Raw genomic sequence first — 18860 nt, 5'->3', positions numbered from 1 at the left:
ACACTGCAACATGGCTGAAGAGTGAGAACATTATGCTAAGTGAAATCAGCCAGTCACAGAAGGACAAATACGGTATGATTCCACTTAAGTGAGGTACCTAGAGTAGTCAATTCCAGAATACAGAGTACAATGGTGTTGCCAGGAACTAGGAGACGAGAGAATGGGGAGTTATTGTTTAATGGGCATGGAGTGTTAGCTTTGCAAGATGAATAACTGTGTGGACAGATGGGAGGGATGGTGGCACAGCGATGTGAAAGTACTTCATGCCACTGAACTGTGTATTTAAAAATGGTCAAGATGGTAAATTTTATGTTAAAAAAGTACACATAAAAATCAACCATTGGATAAAGAAGAAATTTTATTGCCTCACATATGGCAAATGGTGGGGAAGAATCAGGAGCCTCAGGTGTGACTGTACCCAGGACTTCGTCCACATAGAACAATGATGGAATCCTCTGAAAATTGAACCTTCCTTCCCCCACAAAAATAAATTTCCAAGGACAGACTGTGATTGGCCCAGCTTGGGTTAAATGTTTGTCCTATCCCTGACCAGTCCTATTGATATAGGAGGTAGAAAGAAATTATTTAGACACATAGTGAGGGTTAGAGAGTCCTTGGTAGAGCTTTCCTTTAAACAAAAAGCAGCCCAAGAAATTTTTTTTTTTTTTTAACAAAGAGAGCCTGCAAAATCGAGCTGCAAGCATAAATAAGGAGGCTAGAAGCTTGCACAGGGGAATGTTGTGCCAATAGAAAAGGGCCACCTGGGAGCCAGCCATGCCCAACATGGAGGTTCCATCTTCACTTTTATTGTTACCACGTATACAGAGGACCTGCCTGCATAATAAAAGACTAGGGTGAGGGTGGTCAGAAATTCCCACCCTATGCAAATGGCACAACTAAGTCCTAACCAGTTTTTTGTGGCCTATGCAAAAGGCACATCTGGTCCAACTGATTCCCACCCTATGTACATAAGACACTACCTCCTCAAGCTCATCTATAAAACTCCCATGGAACCAGCAACTTATTTCTCTGAGACTTCTCTCTTCAGAGAGAGCTCTTCTCTTTCACCTGTTAAAACTTCCACTCTTAACCTGACTCTTTGTGTGCCTGCATCTTTAATTTTCTTGGCTGTGAGACAACAAACCTCAGGTATTACCCTAGACAACGAGGCTGACACACTGTGCCAAGGGATGGGGTCTCTGGTTGGACAGTGCTAGGTTTCACATTCCTGGACAGCCAAAAACAATGGCTACCTCCATGGTTAAGGAGACTGGGTCCTCCCAAGAAGGACCTAGACCCTTAAGGGAAAAGATGAAAGGGAAAATCTGTCTCAATGCTTTAAGGAGAGGAGCAGGGGAAAGGGAGAAGAGAACTTCCAGGTCCTGGAGACAGAGAAAACTTGGGAGTGACCAGGAAGTGGCCATGGCATCCTGACACCCATGAGAAATCACCTGGATACGCAAGAGGACAGGTAGCACCTTGAGGAGCAGGGCCTGGAGACTTTCCTGAACATGGCTGCATCGTGTTACACATGCTGCTGCTGGGGAGACAAACCACAGTGGAAGATGGGCACGGGGCTTTAAAAACAAGGTGGCTCAGTGTGGAATGTGAAGCTGTTTACTTGATTAATAGCAAATCTCCATCCATCCACTAATCTCGATTGAAGCCTGTAGCACAGAATAGTTTTGCATGAATGGGGTATTTGGGAAAACCCAGGTGGACTGAATTCATCTGAATGAGTGTGAGGTAGAGTGGTGTTGCAAGTACAGCATGGAGCCACAGACCATGGAACTAAGTCCACTTACTTCATTGACTAAGCCGGTAAAATAGCAGCGCAGAGCCACAGGGGCCATGACCTTATAAATCCCTGATGCCTCCTCCCCACCCCAGTTTTCCAGGGAATTTGCAGAAATGTCATGGAAGACATTGGACTTCCCAGAGAGTCTTCTCTAGATCTTACACTTTTCAGAAATGTAACCACAGCTTTTGGCTAGAGTGGCTGTAAGGAAGTAGAATGCAGTTTTTTTTTTGTTTGTTTGTTTGTTTGTTTGTTTTAAATTCTGAGATAGAGTCTCACTCTGTTGCCCATGCTGGAGTGCACTAGCACGATCTTGGCTCACTGCAACCTTTGCTACCCAGGTTCAAGCAATTCTCCTGCCTCGGCCTCCTGAGTAGCTGTGATTACAGGCATCCACCATCATGCCTGGCTAATTTTGTATTTTTAGTAGAGATGGGGTTTCACCATGTTGGCCAGGCTTGTCTTGAACTCCAGACCTCAGCAGTGATCCACCTGCCTTAGCCTCCCAAAGTGCTGGGGTTACAGGCCTGAGCCACTACACCTGGCCAGAATACAGTTTTTAGGAGCAGGGTTCTGGAGCCAGACATCCAGGCTGTGGGTCCTGGCTCTGCCACTCTTTGACTGTAGGACTTTGGACAAGTTGTTTCATCTGCATGCGTGTAGGTATGTACCGCGTATAAAGCACATGAAGCAATTCACATTGTTCATCATTGTGCTCATCACCAGCTTTTACCTGAGTCCTGCCTCTGTGGCCAGCACACACAAAAAGTAGAAACTCAATAATTGGCAATAGTGAGTATTCTAAGGAGGCCTGCATGGTCTCTGACGTCTGCTCTACCCTACTCAGAGTTCTGTGTGTCTTGGCTCTAGAAGGGGCAGAGTCCCTTTCTCAGGATGCCCCAACTGCCATAGCTCTTCAGTTCCCCAGAACATAAAAGAACCAGGGAAGCCCCATGGAGGTAGCACTTGGGCTTTCCCATGGGAGTGGGGAGTGGGGATGGCTCCGTGCAGCCCATCTCTCTCCTGGAATCAGTGACCCCAAGCACAGGCCTCCCACTGCTAGGAAAGTGGAACTGCCCTCTCCCAGGGAAGACAGGGTTTTATTTAGTAGGCTTTTCACAGTAGGGGATCAGGTGCTGCTGTGAAGGTGGTGAGGACAGAAACACCCCTGAACGCTTGGGGCTGCTCCTGGGCAAGGCCGGGGCAGGTGTTAGGGCTCCTCAGCTCTCTGCCCTCGGCTTGGACGTCTTCTCTCTGCCCTCGGCTTGGATGTCTTCTCCTCTGTGTTCTGGCTTGAATGCATCCGGAGGACTTGAGCTTCTCCAATGTACTCTAGTGAGGGGAGAGGCAGCAGGCAGGAGAGGACTGGCAAGGCAGGGCCACTACCTGGGAGTGCAGGTGGATGTATGAGTGCTGAGAGGGAGGTCTGAGTCAACTGCAACTCCTGCTCTCAGCTCTGCTGGTGATGGAGGAGGGAATCCAACTTGAGAGGAATGGAGCGATTCCCTTCTCCTAATGGAATCCACCCTCTCTTCTTTCAACATCCAAGTAACAAATATCAATGAGGTGCCTATTCTGTGCCTCTCTGCCAGGCACTCTGGACCCTTGATGGTCTAATTAGGGAAAATAAGATACATCGAGGATGTGTTTCCTCTTCTCTCCCCTCCAGCCTGCCGTGCCCCTGTCCCCCACTCTAATCTAAGGCGCTGAAATGAATGCAGCGGTCTCCCTTGCCCCTTCTTGTCTCCTATAGTCCATGCTGCACACAGAGGGGGCACACCCACCCTGCTCATAACCGTCTTATGCACCCATGCACACACCTGGCCTTTACCGCAGGCCGGCTTCTCCCACCTGTCTCATCCCTCCCTTACCACTGTCCCCCACATAAGGCCCTGGCCACCGTAGTCTGCTTGCTTTTCCACCAGCACACCAAGAGGTGGGAGCTTTACTAGTTGGCTCTTCCTAGACTTGGGCAGGGCTGGATCTTTTCTGCCTTTCAGCTCTAGGAGCCCTCTCCCCACCTGCCAGTCCTTCTTACTACCGACCACAGAACCCTGCTTGTTCTCCTTACGGTATCTGTCCCCACTTGTCCCCAGGTGTTTTTATTTGTTGTCTGTATGCCTCCTCGCTGGGATGTAAGTTCTGTAACAGCAGGAAGTTGTCTGAATTCTTCTTCAATGATCCCCAGAGCTCAGCACATTGTGGGTGCTCAATAAATATTTGTGAATGAATGAATGAATGAAGCGAACAGCTTCCTTGGCCTGGGACTCATCTCCATGTTGACTGAAATCTCCTGAGAAATCCAGCCACAGTGAGCCTCGGTGAGCCCCCCTCAATGACCCACTACTTGGAATCTTACCTGGTTTTTCACTTTTTGAAAAAGGTGGTATTTTCGTTTTCTTCGGGGATTGACTGTAACCAAAGACAAAGGAGGGGCTGGGAAGGTTACGCGGAAACCTACCCCTGTGGGTGGCAGCGAAGATGGGGAGGTGGGGAAGGCGGTGTAGGGGCAGGCAGCTGTCTGCTCCAGGGAGAGGCCAGAGCCACCCCTCCTGCGGGACTAGAAAGCATCTGTCCATGGCTAGCACCCAGGTGGCCTTCCTGTGTCATCCCAAGCCAGACCCAGACAACTGTGGCCCTGCTGTCTGCAGTTAGTTCCACTGGGAACCAAGGCCCTCCTGTCTCTGGAGCAGCAAGGGATGGACTCTGCACCAGTCCTCCCCCAGCCCTCACTCACTCGCCCCACTGGTTTCCTTGTGGACTTCCTTTTGAGGGACAAGACAAGAACCCTGCATCTTAATGGAATTACAATATGAAAGATACTCTTCTGTCTTGTATTGTGCTTTACACCTCCTGACGCCTTTTTATGCGCCTGATGTTACTTTCCCTGCCTATGACTCTGGGAGAGGTCTTTTGAGAGACAGATGAAGCTGACTTTCACAGCTGGTAGGTGGTTTGCACAAGGTTGCCGTGAAGCCTGTCTTCCTCAGCGTTCCTCCTCTGCGCTCTCAGAGTGGAAGGGAACACCAAGTCCAAGGCTGTGCGAGAACCCATGCCTTCAAGAAATCTCAGTCCAGCCCCTACCCCTGCTTCTTCTCGCCAAGCCCACCCATGCTCCAGACACCCCAAACTTGGCATTCCCCCAGGATACCTTCCTGATTTCCATGCCTTCACCCCGGCTGGTCCCACTTTCCGGGATGATTTTTTCCCATGCTTTTATTTGCTCAATCAAATCCTACCCCTCCTATCAGTGTTCCCCTAGCTCTGTTGGAAACACTCAGGTGACTGTTAAAAATACAGGCCCCCTGCTTTACCCCCAGCCTGCTACATTAGAATCTCTAGGGGGTCTGCATTTTAACAAGCTCCCGGGGCGAAGCTGAGTGCTGCTGGGCCTGGGAGTCAGATAGGTCCGAGTCTGAATCCCAGCCCTTCTCTTGACCAGCCAGGTTATTTTGGGAAGGCCATTCAGTGTTCCTGAGCCTCAGTTTTCCTATTTGTAAAATGAAGCTAATACTGCCTCAGTGGGTTGTTGGATGGACTAGAAAAATGTGAAGCACCCAGCGGTGTCAGGCAAACTTATCGCAGCTCAGTGTGGCCTTGCTGACTCTCAGGCTCCACCCACCTGCTTTGTGAAGCCTCACCCCGTTGGTAATTTTCCTCCTCCAGTCGTCAGGGCACTTAGTACTGGTATAAAGGCACTGCCTTGTGTTAGCATTTCCTCTTTACTCACGTCTTCCCATAGACCAAAGAGCTTCTGAAGGGTTAGGTATGGCTAAACCAGCCCTGGTTACAACTGACACTGGTGGTCCCCTCCACTGCTCTCCCCACCCCTGGCAGCCCGGGGTGGTCTGGCTTTGGGCAGCACTGGAAGGTCTCCCAGACAGGCTGTCAGCCCAGGCCCTGGCCAGTGCCAGGCTCCTTTCTCCAGGTCCCACTGGCCTCACCTGGGAGGACAGAAGGCTGCAGAAGGGTAGGGGAGGGGTGCGGGGCCCACCTGCAGGGCAGCTCTTGCTTCTCTTGAGGAGGTTCCTGCATTTCTTGGAGCTGGTTTAGGAGCTTTTCTGTAGGGATGGAGACTAGGGGCTGTGGAAGGAGCTGAGCCACCGCTGTCTGCAGGAGTCCCAGAGCCAGGTCTTTTTCTGAAAGCACAGCCTGGGGTCAGAGTCCTCAGTCCCCAGCCCCCTTCCTGTCTCTGCAGGGGGCGGGTTGGGGGCAGAAGCAGGTCCTCCAGCTCTTGCTCGGCCCTGTAATCCAGGGCAGCTTTCTCTAAGCATCCCACCTTCTGCCCCCAGGTCCCCTCAGGAGAGCTCCCCCTTCTCTCCTGGCCCCTGTGTGCCAGAGCCCCCAGCCCTTCCACATCCCTGTCCTGCCACACAAGCATGTGTGTACCTTGTTCTCAGCCCCAGCTGGCCCTCCTGCCCAGCATATCCCCTGGCCCACTCTAGGAAGCCTACCCGGAACCTGCCTTCCTCTGCCCTCCTTCCCCTCCCTCTCCCCCTCCCCCTCTCCCCCTCCCCGCCTCCCTCCTCCTCCTCCTCTCCTATCCAGGAAGTCTTCTCCAGCTAGCTTCCTGGCTGTCATCACTCCTCACCCTTCTACTCAGATGTCCCCCCACCCACTGTCCCAATGCGCCCGTGTGTGTATTCATGTGTTTGTTTATGCATGTGTGTAATCCTATGTGTGTATACTTGCACCTGTGTGTTTGTGGGTCTCCCACTGCGGTGTGTGAGGGGCTGTGTCTGCTAAGTACAGTCTTTGGATTTCTCCCTCCCAGGTGCCGAGTCCTGGGGTCAGCATGAAAGGGGGTCCCCTCCAAGGAGCAGGGGTAAGGAAATCCTGCTGAGGAATGGGGGAGGAGGAAGCAGAGACACTGTCCAGCTGGGAAGGGCTAGTTGGGGGCTCCAAAATGGAGGAGGAGAGGCCCCATGGAAGGGCCCCTCCAGGGTGGGAGCAGAGTGACATTTAAGTTCTGCAGAACCAGAGATCAAGGGCAGGACCTTGGGAGCCTCCGCTGAGACAGTGCTGCCGGGCTGTGTCCTCACCCTTGGGCGGAGCGTAGAGCAGCCAGAACTGTATCGCGCTCAGTGAGTCTGTTTCCAGGATCTGACACAGGAGCTCCAGGACCTGTGAGCAGGAGGCCAGCATGTTCCAGCCAGGAGTACAGGCAAATGTAGGTTTGGAGGGCACCAAGGGGCCCTTTCTACCAAAGTGGGCTCCCAGAGGTGCCTGCTGGGCTAAACCTTCCCCGACAAGGGTCCCTGCCTTTTCTCACATTGGACTTTGTGTTTAACAGAGGGATTTCTCTCACAACAGTCCTGGAGGAAGATTCTAAACCTTCCTGCTGGACAGGTGGGGAATCCGAGGCCCTGAGAGGGTACGCTAGTGGGAAGTTGGTGGCAGAATGCGGCCTCAGCTATCAGCTCTGTGGACCCCACATCCCCGCAGCCTGATAGGCTGGTTATTCCCTTGGGCCCCACATGGGGAAGCCAAGGGCAGAGCTGGCCAGTCCTCAGAGACATACCAAATCCCACGTGCCAGGGCCTTGGTGTGGGGATTTAAGGAACACCATGCCCGCCCACCCCGAAGGTCCTGGAGTCTGGAGATGTTGGAAGAGGTGGGGGAAGCCCAGCAGGCAGCCTGAGGGGCAGCACAGGCCTGTCCTGCAAACCGCCCAGCACAGGGCTCCCTCCCACAGAGGAGTGGGGATGCTTGGCTCCTCGCCACATCGGCAGCCTTTGACATCTTTGCTACTTCCGGGCTAATTTTCCCCTGTGTTCTTCAGTCAGGTAGCATCAGAAAAAGGCGCAGCTCTGTCTTGAATGGGCTATGGGGGCTCCCTAGGCCAGATTGCTGCTGGTGGCTGTAGCTATGGCAGGGTGGAGTTGGGGCCTGAGGTGAAACATGGAATCCCTGGAGTCCTAGGAAAGTGAGGCCCTCTCAGCTCTTGGTGGTCCATCACCCCAGGACCTGGAGGGGCCCATCGGTCCCCAGCAGGTCAACCTCATCCTCAGCAGAGTGGAATCTGGGCTGGGCCTCTCCCCAGACTGCTGCCTGCTTAGGGGCCCACCCTGGCCCTCAGGTGCCCACCCACTGTGCTGACCCACCCTGACCTGCCCCTGGGCCCTTCTCCATTCTCAGAGTCCAACTTACCTACCCTGTGCCCCCTCCCCACAGGACCTGAGAACCTAATTCCAGGCGAGGTGAGGCCGCCCTATGGTAGAGAAAACACCTTAGTCCTGACTATGCTGCTCCTTCTCAGGGGAGCTGGCCCATGGATTTACCACTTGGCAAGGCCTCAGCCTCCCCATCCGTGGCATGGCGGTGCCAGGCCCTATCTGCCCTATCCACTTTGCTCCACTGTGGCAAGGTTTCAGTGGGAGTATGTACCTGGCAGCGCTGGTCACAAGGAAGGTGGCTGGATGCTAGCTCCACCTCTGGCCCTTCTTGGAGGACATCGTGCATTTTCACAGGGACCCCCGATACCTTAACCCATGGGGATGAGGCATGGACTCATCTCAGTCCTCAAAGGGGAAATGTGAGCATAGAGGAGGCAGGCTCTGCACTCATTGAAACACAGGCCAGGTCCCTCTCTGAGTGTGCACACCAGGCTGGGCCTAAACATGCAGGCTGTGGGGTGCGGCCTGCTGGGGTGGGCAGGAACTCCTTCTTCGCCCACCATTGCAGCTCCCTTCACTAACCCATCAAATGCCACAGCTGGAAGGGACCCTGGATGACAAGGCATTCATGCTTCCAGTGGATAGATCATGGAACCATGGCCCAAAGAGGGGAGAGGACTCACATGGAAGCTAGAGGCAGGGGGTTCATAGCCCCGGCTGCTGACTCCCCAGGGCTGGAGTTTTCTGGTCTTAACAGTCCTAGGAGCCAGTATCCCCGAGAGGGGCCTTGCCCTAAAGTGGTTTGTAAGACTCCTGATTTGGAGAGCCAGGAGCCTAGGAGCAGAACTGGGGCCTCACCAGCAGCTCCTGATCCTGCAGGAGGAAGGCTCTGACTCCTTCATCTCTGCTCGAAGACTGGCTCCCCTGGCTCTGGTGGGAGCTGTGGCGGCTGACAGCCCGGGTGGAAGCGGGAATGAGCCTCCCAGTCTCCGCTGAGTACTTTGCCCCGTGCTCCCGCGGAGGCTCCTCCTTCTGCTGGGACAAAAGTGGCCAGAGACTCCAGGTAGTCCGCAAGAAAAAAAGAGGGCCGAGGGGAGGAGAGGAGGAGGAGGCTGGGTTACAATTCCAGGGCACTGTGCCCCCCAAATCCCAGCAGCACAGTGTTGCCAGGGTCTTAGGGTCTCTGGCAGGTGCCCCCACCCCCACCTGCCCTAGACCCCTCTTTGGGCATCCCCAGCCCTCTCTCCAGCAGCCAGCCCTCCCACTATCAGCTCTCATGCTTAAACTAGCAAAAGCTCTTCCTCCTGGAACTCAGTAACGGAGGGTGGATCGCTGGATGCAGCTGGTTCTCATTCTTCCTCCCGGGTAGGTCCTCCCTGCTGCCCCTCCCACAGCCATCAGAGATCTGAAAAGAGCATCCTGCACCAAGGGCCCACCGCCTACCTTAATTCCCAGCTCAGCTGCCCCCAGGTCTGTCCCAGAGAGGCCTGGGGTCTCCTGCCCTTGTAATTCCAGTTAAGACTGGTAGTATCCTTCTCCCCATTTTAAAGATAGAAAAACTGAGACCTAGACAGCTTAGCTGAGTTGTCCTGAGTGCTGCACTGAGTTAGCTGTGAGCAGGAATGAGATGCCAGGCTTCTGCCTGCCCACTCTGGTTGCCTGAGACAAGGGACAGGAGCAGAGACTGTCCTAAGAGCAGTTCCAGTTACCTTCTTGCTGTCTCTCAGGTGACTTTACTGTTTTATCACCAAATGGCACCCATGGGGTCACCCCCATCATGTTTGAAAACCTTTGAGATTCTCTGCTCCTTATGTGATTAGACACTAAAAGCTTTGGAGATTAAGAACAAGCTGCTCCTTTCCACATTCAGTCGGCCCCCTCACACCTTCCCCATTGCTGCCCACTTATAGTCCAGTCTCTGATGGTGCCCTGCCTTTGCCAGCTTTGCATCTGCTGTGCTGGGTGTGTCTGCTCAGAACTCCCCACTCCCCTTGTGAACAACTCACTTAGACAACCAAGGCCCCCGAGTGCCACCTGTCCTAAAACACCTGCTTGCGTTTTCCCACCTTGGTGTGCTGTCTCCCTCCTGTGACCTTTCCCCTGATGTTTGTATTAATCAGTACCCCCAACAACCTGGCCTAGGCTGAACTGACTCAGGAGGGATCTCCTCACACAGGGTTGATCTGTTTCACCTCTTCCCAGACTAGCTCCTGTGTTCCGCACCCACCTCTTTCTTCTTCAGCTCATCCTCTTTGGTGAAGAAGGCCACGTGGGAAGCCAGCTCCTTCAACTCTCTCTTCCAGGCTTCTGGGAGAAGACAAGGTCCTGCCAACTGAAGTCAGAGGCCCTCCTCCCCTCCCTGTACCACCAGACCTTGGTAGGGGAGTCTGCTATCCTTCCTGGCCTCCCTGCCTGGATCTCAAAGGGAAAGGGGGAGGTGGTGCCCTGGAGGGAGAAGGATCTGGATTCACAACATGAGTTGTGGTTGTGGCAGTGGGTGGGGTGTGGGAGATGGGGTCTGCTTTCCTTCTAGCAGGTGCTGATGTGGACGTCCTAGCCTGTGGCATTTCTAGGAGATGCTAGAGAACAACTGACTACCTATGCCAAGATGCACATGGTTTAATCTAGCTTTGCCCCTTTTAGGTCCCTAAGACCAAGACTGAAGCTGAGGAGATACGGACGGGCCTGTTATTAAGAAATCAAACTACTCCCCAGAGAGGGTGGCAAAGAGAGACATAGCCAGCCTTCCAAGTCTCTCTGCCCTGCACCAGCAACTCCAGCCCCTTCTCCAGGATCTCTGCCCTGTCCCCACCAAACTGACTTCCAGCACCTCAGTCATGGAAATGGTCAGGCTTGGCAGAGCAGAGGCCCCCAGAGCGCTGCACCAGCACTGTGGCTGATTGTTCTGGTTGGCCAATGCCTGAATACCAAGCTACTAAATATTTCCTGTAGCATTCCGGCCAATAGCTGCCAAGTCACATGACTGCAGGCTCAACATCTGCTTGCCTCTGTGTGTTACTGCTTCTCAAGCACCTCAAATCCAAGCAGGGCTGCATTCCTGCTGGCTAGGATTCGCAGGGTGGGGAGCAATGCAGAGATGAGGCTGTCCAAGGAAATGAGAGAAAAAGTGGGGTTCCCCCATGGACCTCACTGACCTAAGGGTGATGGCCCTTTCCTTCTGGGCACCCACCCAAGTGAGGCAGCCCTTGGGGAGAGACCTGAGCCCCAGGAGAGAGGGAGGTATGTCCCAAGTACCCACCAGAAGAAAGCCGGGGGTTCTGGTTAGCCTGTGGGTCTCCAATGGGGACAGAGATGGTGGGCATCCCCATCTGACAGCCGGAAAAGACAGTGGACTCAGGCAAGATGGCTGGAGAGAATTTGTCCCTGATGACACAGACAGGCTTCCCGGTGAAATCTGCAGAGGGTTAGAGGCTGTGGGAAGGGAGGCTTAGGTGGACCTTAAGAGCTCCAGGAGGCTGGGAAGAGGCTGAAGGGCAGGGTGATTCTGGCTCCTCCTCTTTCAGTAACCACAAGCTGATGGATCATCAGAGCTGGGAAGCCTTGCAACCACCCAGACCAGAGACCACCGCACCAACGGGGGAACCTTAGAATGGACAGGGGAGGGGACTGCTCAGGGCTACACTGTGAGTTGGGTAGAAGTGAGATAAGAACCTAGGCTTCCTGGGCCCCTAGTACCGAGGACCTTCTGATTTCCTATGACAGGGCAACAAATTGCTACACAGGGTAGGTAGGCAGCTGAAAGATGAGGATGCTGGGGTGAGGGCGTGAAGTCACGGTTTGTGATGAGAGAGGCCCAGGCTCACATCACAGGGAGAGAAATGGAGCCACACCCTCTGCAGAAAACTTTTGCTATCAGTCAGCTTGTGCAAGGCTGCATGCAGGGCAGCCTGGAGGTGGTGGGGGCTGTTTACATGTGAAGACCCTTCTTGCTAACCCTAGGTGATTATTACATCACTATCGATAGGGAGGCTTGAGACCCGGCCTGGTGAGGACTTAGCAGGGCTGCTCTCTACCCCCTGAAACACTTTCCTTTTGGTGCCAGGACCCCTTGCTCTTGTCCTGGCTCACTACCACTCCTCATCTCCTCCTGCCGACTTCTCATCTTCTCAACCTCTTAATCTCAGGGTCCCCAGGGACCCATCCCCAGGTTTTCATCTCCTGTACCTACATGGACTGCTTGATGATCCCACCCAGTCCTGCCACTTGAAACACCCCCTCTCAAATGGCTCTCATGCCTGTGTCTCTGCCCTGAACTCCAGATCTGACTGGACACTCTGTACCTCCACTTGAAGGTCTAGAAAGCATCTCATGTCACCTATGCCCCACATCCAAGACCAAACCTCTGACTCCTCTCAGCCTGCTCTGGCCCTTCTGCGGATTTCCCTGTCTCCGTCCATGCACTCCAGTTTCTCCAGGTGCTCAGGCCGACACTCTCAGTCAGCCTGGACTCTTCCTTTCACACTCCCTTTTTAATCAATCACTGAGTCCTATTGGCTTTACTTTCTATATATCTCCAGAATAGAGCCACAGAGTCTTCCATTTCTTGGAGCAGGCTTGGTCCCTGCTCTAAGCCACAATGAGGCCAGGATGACCTTGCTAAAATTTGTCATTTCTGTGCTCTCAACCTTCCAAGGGCTCCAGTGGACTCAGGGAGGTGGCTTAATGGTGACAATAGTGGCCCAAATGCCTAGGTGATCTGGGCCCACTGTCTCCCTGACACCTTCTCCATTCTCCCCCTCCTACCTTTCTCCAACGAGACCAGCTTCCGCTTCCTTGCTGCTCCTCCAACAGAGTGGGAGCACTCTTGCCTTCCGGCCTTTGTATTTGCTGATCTATCTGCCTGAGACATCCTTCCCCATGCTGTGTGCACAGTTCCTATGTAGTTCTTTGCTCAAATGTCATGTTAATTGCCATGTCTTCTGTGACCACCTTTGAAAAATAGCAATCTTCCCACCGCAGCCTGGGCACTTGACACCTTCCCTATCTCCCATCCCTCCCCACTGGAGGTCAGCTCCAGGAAGGCGGCCACTATGTCTGTCCTGCTCACTGTTGTATCCCCAAGGCCTACGAAAGTGCCTGACCCATACTTCATGGTCAATAAACATTTGTGGCTGGCTGGACAGCTGAGTGGCTGATGAGGCCTAAGTCAGAGAACAGAGCTCCGCTCCGGGACGGAACTTACCCCTTTCTCTGATTTGTAAAATGGGAGAACCCAGCAGTCAGGGGAGTCCTGCAGGGAACCTGCCGCCCACCCTTGGAGCCTTTGCTGCTCTCCTGCCCATCAAGGTGCAGTCCTGGCTTGGGTGCTTGGCAGTTCTGGGATCCTTGCTAGGCCCCCATCCTCTCTGGGTCCCAGCCTGGAAAAAGGCTGCCGTAAATTCTTCCTTCCCAGTTCTCAAGATCAATTGTGATACTCCCTCTACTCCCACCTGACCAGCCAAGCCGTACCTTGGATGTGGGTCACACGCTGGGGGTGTGGGTGGTGCCGGGAGAAGAAGAAGTTGTGACTGAGGCGTCCAAAGCGGTAGGTGCCAGGGGTTTGGGGCTTGGGGGTCCTCAATGCCTGGCGGATCCGCTCGAAATCCACAACCCCTGGGATCACTAGTTTTTTCTGTGGCCCGCTGCCCCCGTAGCTCCTTGGCTTGTGCCCTGACTTCTCAGGTTTCAGCTCAGCCTTTGGACTGAAGGAGAGGGTTTCAGGAGAAGCTAATGGAGCCTCCTCTGCTAGTGGGGTCCACCTAGGCTCAGAGCTCAGTGCTTATCGTGGAGCCCATTCCCGAGGAACTCTGAAATCTGGTTTCCTGCCTTTCACCACCACCCACATAGCACCAAAAGCTAGGCCTCCCCCAGAGTCCTTTCCCAATGGCTGCAATCCAGTCCTGGTTAGCGTTTCTTATCAGGGAGCCAGCATCCACTTGAGGGAACTCAGACTCTCCCAACACCCCAGTTTTTTCCCAGAGACCATATCTAAAACCAGAAAAAGAAGCTGCAGGCTCACCTACTCATCAAAATACCCAGAATGGAGCAAAGTCACCTTATATACATCCCCAGGGATGGGGCGGGCCCCAGCAAGGGCCTCTCCCCAAGCCAGACTGTGGATAGTCCAGAGGCCAGCTATAAGCTGTCATCCTCCCCCAATGCACTTGGCCCAGACTCAGCGTCTGGAGGCCACAGCTGGAGCTTGGGCCAGACCGGACAAGCAAGTCCTGTTCCCATAGGGGTCCCTCCTAGGAGAGGAAGAGCTGATGCAGCAACTACTGGGGCTGTGACTCTGCAGGGAAGCTTCAAGCTCTGTTCTGCTTTGCTGGAGACAAGCTGGCTCGGGTTTTCTGTCTTCTACCCCACACCCCTTCCCTTCCTGAGGACGCTGTGCCTCTGCTCTTGGAGGAAGGTCAAGATCAGCAAAAGTGGGCTATTCCCCACCTGGGGCCTGCTGGGATCACCTGCCTGATGGCTGTCTGCATGCCCTCCTCCCGATGGCCCTGGCTGAAGGGCATCCTTTTGGAGTACCGATGGACTCTGGGTATGCTAAGCAAGGCGTGCTGCCCCTGGACCCTTTGAGGACTCTGCTGACCCAGCTCCTGAGTTTCCTTTTCCATTCTCCACTTGCCTCTAAGGGATCTGAGGCTTAAAGAAATAAAGCAGACCTTCTCTGAAAGTCGCAGTGAACTGTCTTCTTCTACCCCCAAGTAACAGAGGAAATCACCTCCTGAGAATCACCGGAACTCCTGTGCTCAGTGCTTCTGGCACCTGCTCAGGACTTTTCCCTGCCCAGGACGGGCACAACCCATAACCTGGGCTAACTTGGGCCTGAGGACCTGTTGGGGGTCTGGCTGACAGTCAGTGGAAGTCCAGGAAGAATGATTCTCTTGGACTCCTAATCTGCTGAGTTCCCCCAAGGCCACCTTTGTCTTCTACCCTGCCCTACCCTAAGCCCTCCTCCATCAGCAGGGTGGGCATTTGGAGCCTCACCTCATCAGTGGATGTTCAGCCAATTGAACATCTGTAGCCATCTTATGCTTTCCAGCAGACTAAAGGCCAGTGCACTTAATATAGTGTTGAAGATGGAGGACAGGAACTCTCACGAACTGGTGGTAGAAGTGTAAATGGGAACAGACACTTCAGGGGAGAAATGGTAACGTCTCATAAAATCAAATATTTGCATGCTGTATCACCCAGCAATTTCTTTCCCAGATAGAAGAGAAATTCTCACAGATGTGCAACAGGGGCTACTTATAAGAATATTCATAGAAACACTGTTCAAAACAGCAAAAACATGGTGCCAACCCAAATGTTTGGTGGCAGAAAACAAGTAAGCTGTGGTACATTCATACAATGGAATATTTTATTGCTTTGTGTAACAACATGGATGAATCTTATAATCAGTGTGAGAAATCTTACAATTCTTGGCTATGGGATGTTATATTTATGCAATCTTATTAACTCAATTTGCTTTTTATTATTATTAAATAGGTTATGGTATAACAAGACATATGCATTTGAAACAATACAATTGTTGTCATCCACTATACATAAGGTGTGGATAATATAACATGAAGTAACTACTAAACTGTATAAATGTTGTGTTTATAAACATATTATTTCTCTTTCATAAATGGTTTAGGTTATGTGTTCCAGAGGACCCCAAGTTCCAGAAGACCACATAGCCTGAGATCCTTTCTAAACATAAAAGTTTAAAAGCAAGCAAAATGATCATGAACATGTGACAAAACAGCAACAACAGCATCAAGCAAGGAAATGCTGACCACGAAATTCACATAGTGGCTGTTTCGGAGGAAGGGCCGGAAGAGGGGTGTGCAGGAAAAGGGCATGTAAGGAGATGTGTCAGTGGTGATGTTCTAGTTCTTGGTTTGGGTGGTGCATTTTCTGTGCTTATTGTATTATTAAATAAATTAATGAAATGACATAGATGAAAGATGATAGGTGTCAAAACCAAGAATTGTGATGAAATCTATGGACCTGAAAAAGAATATATATATATATTCAGCCAAAGTGCCAGGGATGGGGTTGGGATGGGACATCAGTGCATTCTGAAAATTAACCCTCAGAGTCACAGAATCTGCCAAGGGACCCCAGAGAGCTCCCAACGCCAGCCTTCATCAGGTAAGGGTAGGATGGGTTGGTGTCTGAGATCAGGGAAGCAGGGGAGACTTGCTAAGATCACACATAAAGGGGTCAGAGTCCAGACCAATCTGAAGCACAGTTTGCTGATCTTCTCTCTTTAAAAGGAAGCTCCAGACATCCTTGATGTCAGGCACTGGGCTCTAGAGTACTTAGATGCTACAATCTTGAGAACAGGGTATCTGGAAGCCCCAAATCCTCCTGCCTATAGGAAAAAGTACTCTTTAGAGCAGAGACTTGCAAATACGTTTGGCTGTGATGACAGTAAAAAATTCTTTTTTATGTCATGACCCAGTTTACACACAGGTGTCTGTGTGTGTATGTGAAATGAAACATATCCTAAGAATATCCTAAGCAATACTTACCTTTTAATACTACATGTGATGCCCATTGATATTTTTACCCTATTTTTGTTTTTTATTTCTTAAATGTTAGACTGATCCATTAAATTGATCTAAGAAACCACCAGGGGTCATAACCCACAGTGGCTGTAGAGAGGTCGACAGGGAGGGACTCTAGTAGGCCAAGTCTACCTTGTCCAGAGTGGGACAGATGGGACCCCAATGTAGTCTGCCCTGCCCTGCCCCTGCTCTGTGTCCCCGGGCTCCCAGCCAGCGAGGCAGAGGGGTCTGAAGGCTCCCACCAATCCTCCTAGAGAACTTCCCTTTCTACCTCTGCCCTTCTGGGCTCTTCAGTGTCCATTTCCTCTCCTGAGAAGTCCCTGGACTCACCAAGGCGGTGCTCACTACAGCATGTGCACGAGAAGCCCTGCAGCCCCAGCAGGGAGGAGCAAGAAGACAAATCGAGGGAAGGCTGTGGGTTCTATGGGCAGGTCTGCCTGCTTTGTGACATTGAGCCCAGTGGTTGCTAGGTTACCCGGTTCCCACAACTCCAGAACCTCTGCCCAGCACCCCTCTACCACACCCCCACCTGTCTCCTCTTTCCCCCTCCTGGAAAGGCAAACAAGGGCTGAGGACCTTCTGTCCCTCCTGGCTTCCCCGCTGCCTCCTATTCACTTTCAATGGGGACAAAGGGAGAGAAGGAGAGTCTGGGGCTGGTTTTAGCCAGCGAGCAGCAGACAGAGCATCGAAAGCTGGCAGATGGTGTTGGTGGCCTGTGTCCCAGCTTTGTCAGTCCCACCTGGCCTGCCCCCACCACACGGCTTCCATGCATTCTGGTTCTGGGGACTCATTCTCAGGGGGTTGGCTCCTAGAAGGAGAGACGGAGACAGCCCACATTACCTAGAGGGTCCCTCCAGCCACTCTCCGCATGATAGCTGGGTGGGAAGATTCTGGGCTTTCATTTGGACAGGTGTTCTAATCAGATTCCAACATCACATAGACATGTTACCTTAAGTAAGTCACCTAGACTGCCACAGATGAAAAAATAGTGGTAAGAATCCTTGCCTCAAGCCCCCGTTCTGCTACTTCCTAGTTGTGTGGCCTCAGACAATGCGCCTGCCTTCTCTGAGCCGTAGTTCCCGTATCTCTAAAATGGAGATGATGCCGCACTTACTCTCAAAGGATGTTTGAGAACATTAAATGAGTTGATACACATTAAAGTGTTTCAAACAGTGTCTGCCCCCAAATATAATTTTCTACTATCATTGCTGTCTCTGGGTCTATAAAATGGGATATTCTCACCTACTTCTGTGGTTGTTCTGAAGACAAACTAATGGAGGTGAAGCCCTTAGTCATATGTCTGGCACACAAGAAATGCTCAAAAAGGATAAGAACAATCATTATTATGGGTAACTTGATGGAGGTAGTGGGATGAGTCCTTTGTCTGAGAACTATCTTGGGTAGTTCACTTTACTTCTCTGAGGCTCAACTTGGGCACCTGTAAATGTAAAATGGGGGTAAGGATAGTCCTTGGCCTACAGGGCTATAACTTGATCAGAAGCAGGAGGGGTAGAGACAGGCTGCATAAACTATGGGAAGGCTTGCAGACAGCGCCGTGTGCTGTCCCTCGGAATGATGGAGTGGGCCTTTCCCAGTTCTGCCCCTCCCAGCTAAGGGGTGGGGATTCATACCACTGTGGTGGCCTCCTGAAGGCTGGCCTCTGGTCTTGGCCTACTCCAAGTGCCCACCCATCTTTCTTCAGGTCAGGATGTTTCCTGTCTTAAGCTCTGGCTTTTTCTGGGCCTGTCTTTGCAGGAACGAGGTGACTTTTTTGAAATCATCCTGAAACCCCCCTCTTCCATACTTCTGGGTATCCTGGCGGCTGTGAAGATAGATGATATTGCATTTGGGAGAAGAGAGGCTTTCTTCCCCGTGACAAGCCACTCCTCCCTCCTGCTTTCAGCACTCCTGGGGCATTTCCCACCACCTGAGCTGACTCAGCTAAGATGAAAACCCACTCTCATCCTCCCCACTGGAGCCCTGTAATGCTTCAACTATGTTATTTACAATTGAACATGGCAGTCTGCATAGGGATTGCAGCTGTGAGGGATGAAAGGGTTCCTCAGGATACGTCTTCAACATGATTGCAAAAGAAGAGCAGAGGAAACCCTTCTGACTTCTTTCTTTGTAGAGTGTCAAAAACCGGAGAGAGATCTGTTGCTTTGGGAGTGATTTGAGGTACATTTCTCGGCCTGGATGACTCGGTTCTGGATGACTCGGTTTTAACAGAAGTGATATAAACTTTATGGAATACTTTCTATGTGCCAGGCACTGTCCCAACCTCTTAGATCTATTACCTCACATAATCCTATACATGGGGAAGTTAATGATCAGAGAAATCTTTAGTTATATGTGTTGCAAACATATTCTCTCCTTTGTGTC

At 52.0% G+C, this 18860-nt stretch overlaps 1 protein-coding gene and 1 long non-coding RNA gene across 25 annotated transcripts; one reads left to right on the top strand and one right to left on the bottom strand.

The window, feature by feature from the left end:
- Positions 1-2866: 2866 nt before the first annotated feature.
- Positions 2867-16876, bottom strand: TBATA (thymus, brain and testes associated). 24 transcript variants are annotated; one of them, XM_078345651.1, is made up of 11 exons: positions 16750-16876; positions 14908-15054; positions 14383-14562; positions 13384-13616; positions 11174-11346; positions 10142-10246; positions 8773-8946; positions 6796-6922; positions 5793-5937; positions 4158-4210; positions 2867-3184 (listed from the first exon to the last, which is right to left on the bottom strand). In XM_078345651.1, exons 2-11 carry the CDS (start codon positions 14946-14948, stop codon positions 3009-3011), a joined length of 1407 nt encoding a protein of 468 aa, XP_078201777.1. In that variant the 5' UTR covers positions 14949-15054; positions 16750-16876; the 3' UTR covers positions 2867-3008. The 24 variants fall into 24 exon arrangements, with proteins under 24 accessions (XP_078201777.1, XP_078201778.1, XP_078201776.1 ...); XM_078345652.1 differs by having other exon boundaries at positions 14908-15023; XM_078345650.1 differs by having other exon boundaries at positions 16809-16876.
- Positions 10113-13057, top strand: LOC144578674 (uncharacterized). The gene is made up of 2 exons (XR_013524932.1): positions 10113-10291; positions 10558-13057. It is a non-coding gene; the product is annotated as an uncharacterized LOC144578674 (long non-coding RNA).
- Positions 16877-18860: the final 1984 nt, after the last annotated feature.

The sequence above is a fragment of the Callithrix jacchus genome, chromosome 12, assembly GCF_049354715.1.
Source record: "Callithrix jacchus isolate 240 chromosome 12, calJac240_pri, whole genome shotgun sequence".
Classification (NCBI taxonomy): Eukaryota; Metazoa; Chordata; class Mammalia; order Primates; family Cebidae; genus Callithrix; species Callithrix jacchus.
This window is presented reverse-complemented; position numbering and strand designations above follow the sequence as displayed.

Coding starts and splice junctions, on each gene's coding strand:
- TBATA (XM_078345651.1), bottom strand. CDS start 14,948: ATGGCTACAGATGTTCAATTGGCTGAACATCCACTGATGAG. Junction 14,563..14,907: donor GCTGAACATCCACTGATGAG/GTGAGGCTCCAA, acceptor TATTTCTTTAAG/CCTCAGATCCCTTAGAGGCA. Junction 10,247..11,173: donor GAACCCCCGGCTTTCTTCTG/GTGGGTACTTGG, acceptor CTCTGACTTCAG/TTGGCAGGACCTTGTCTTCT.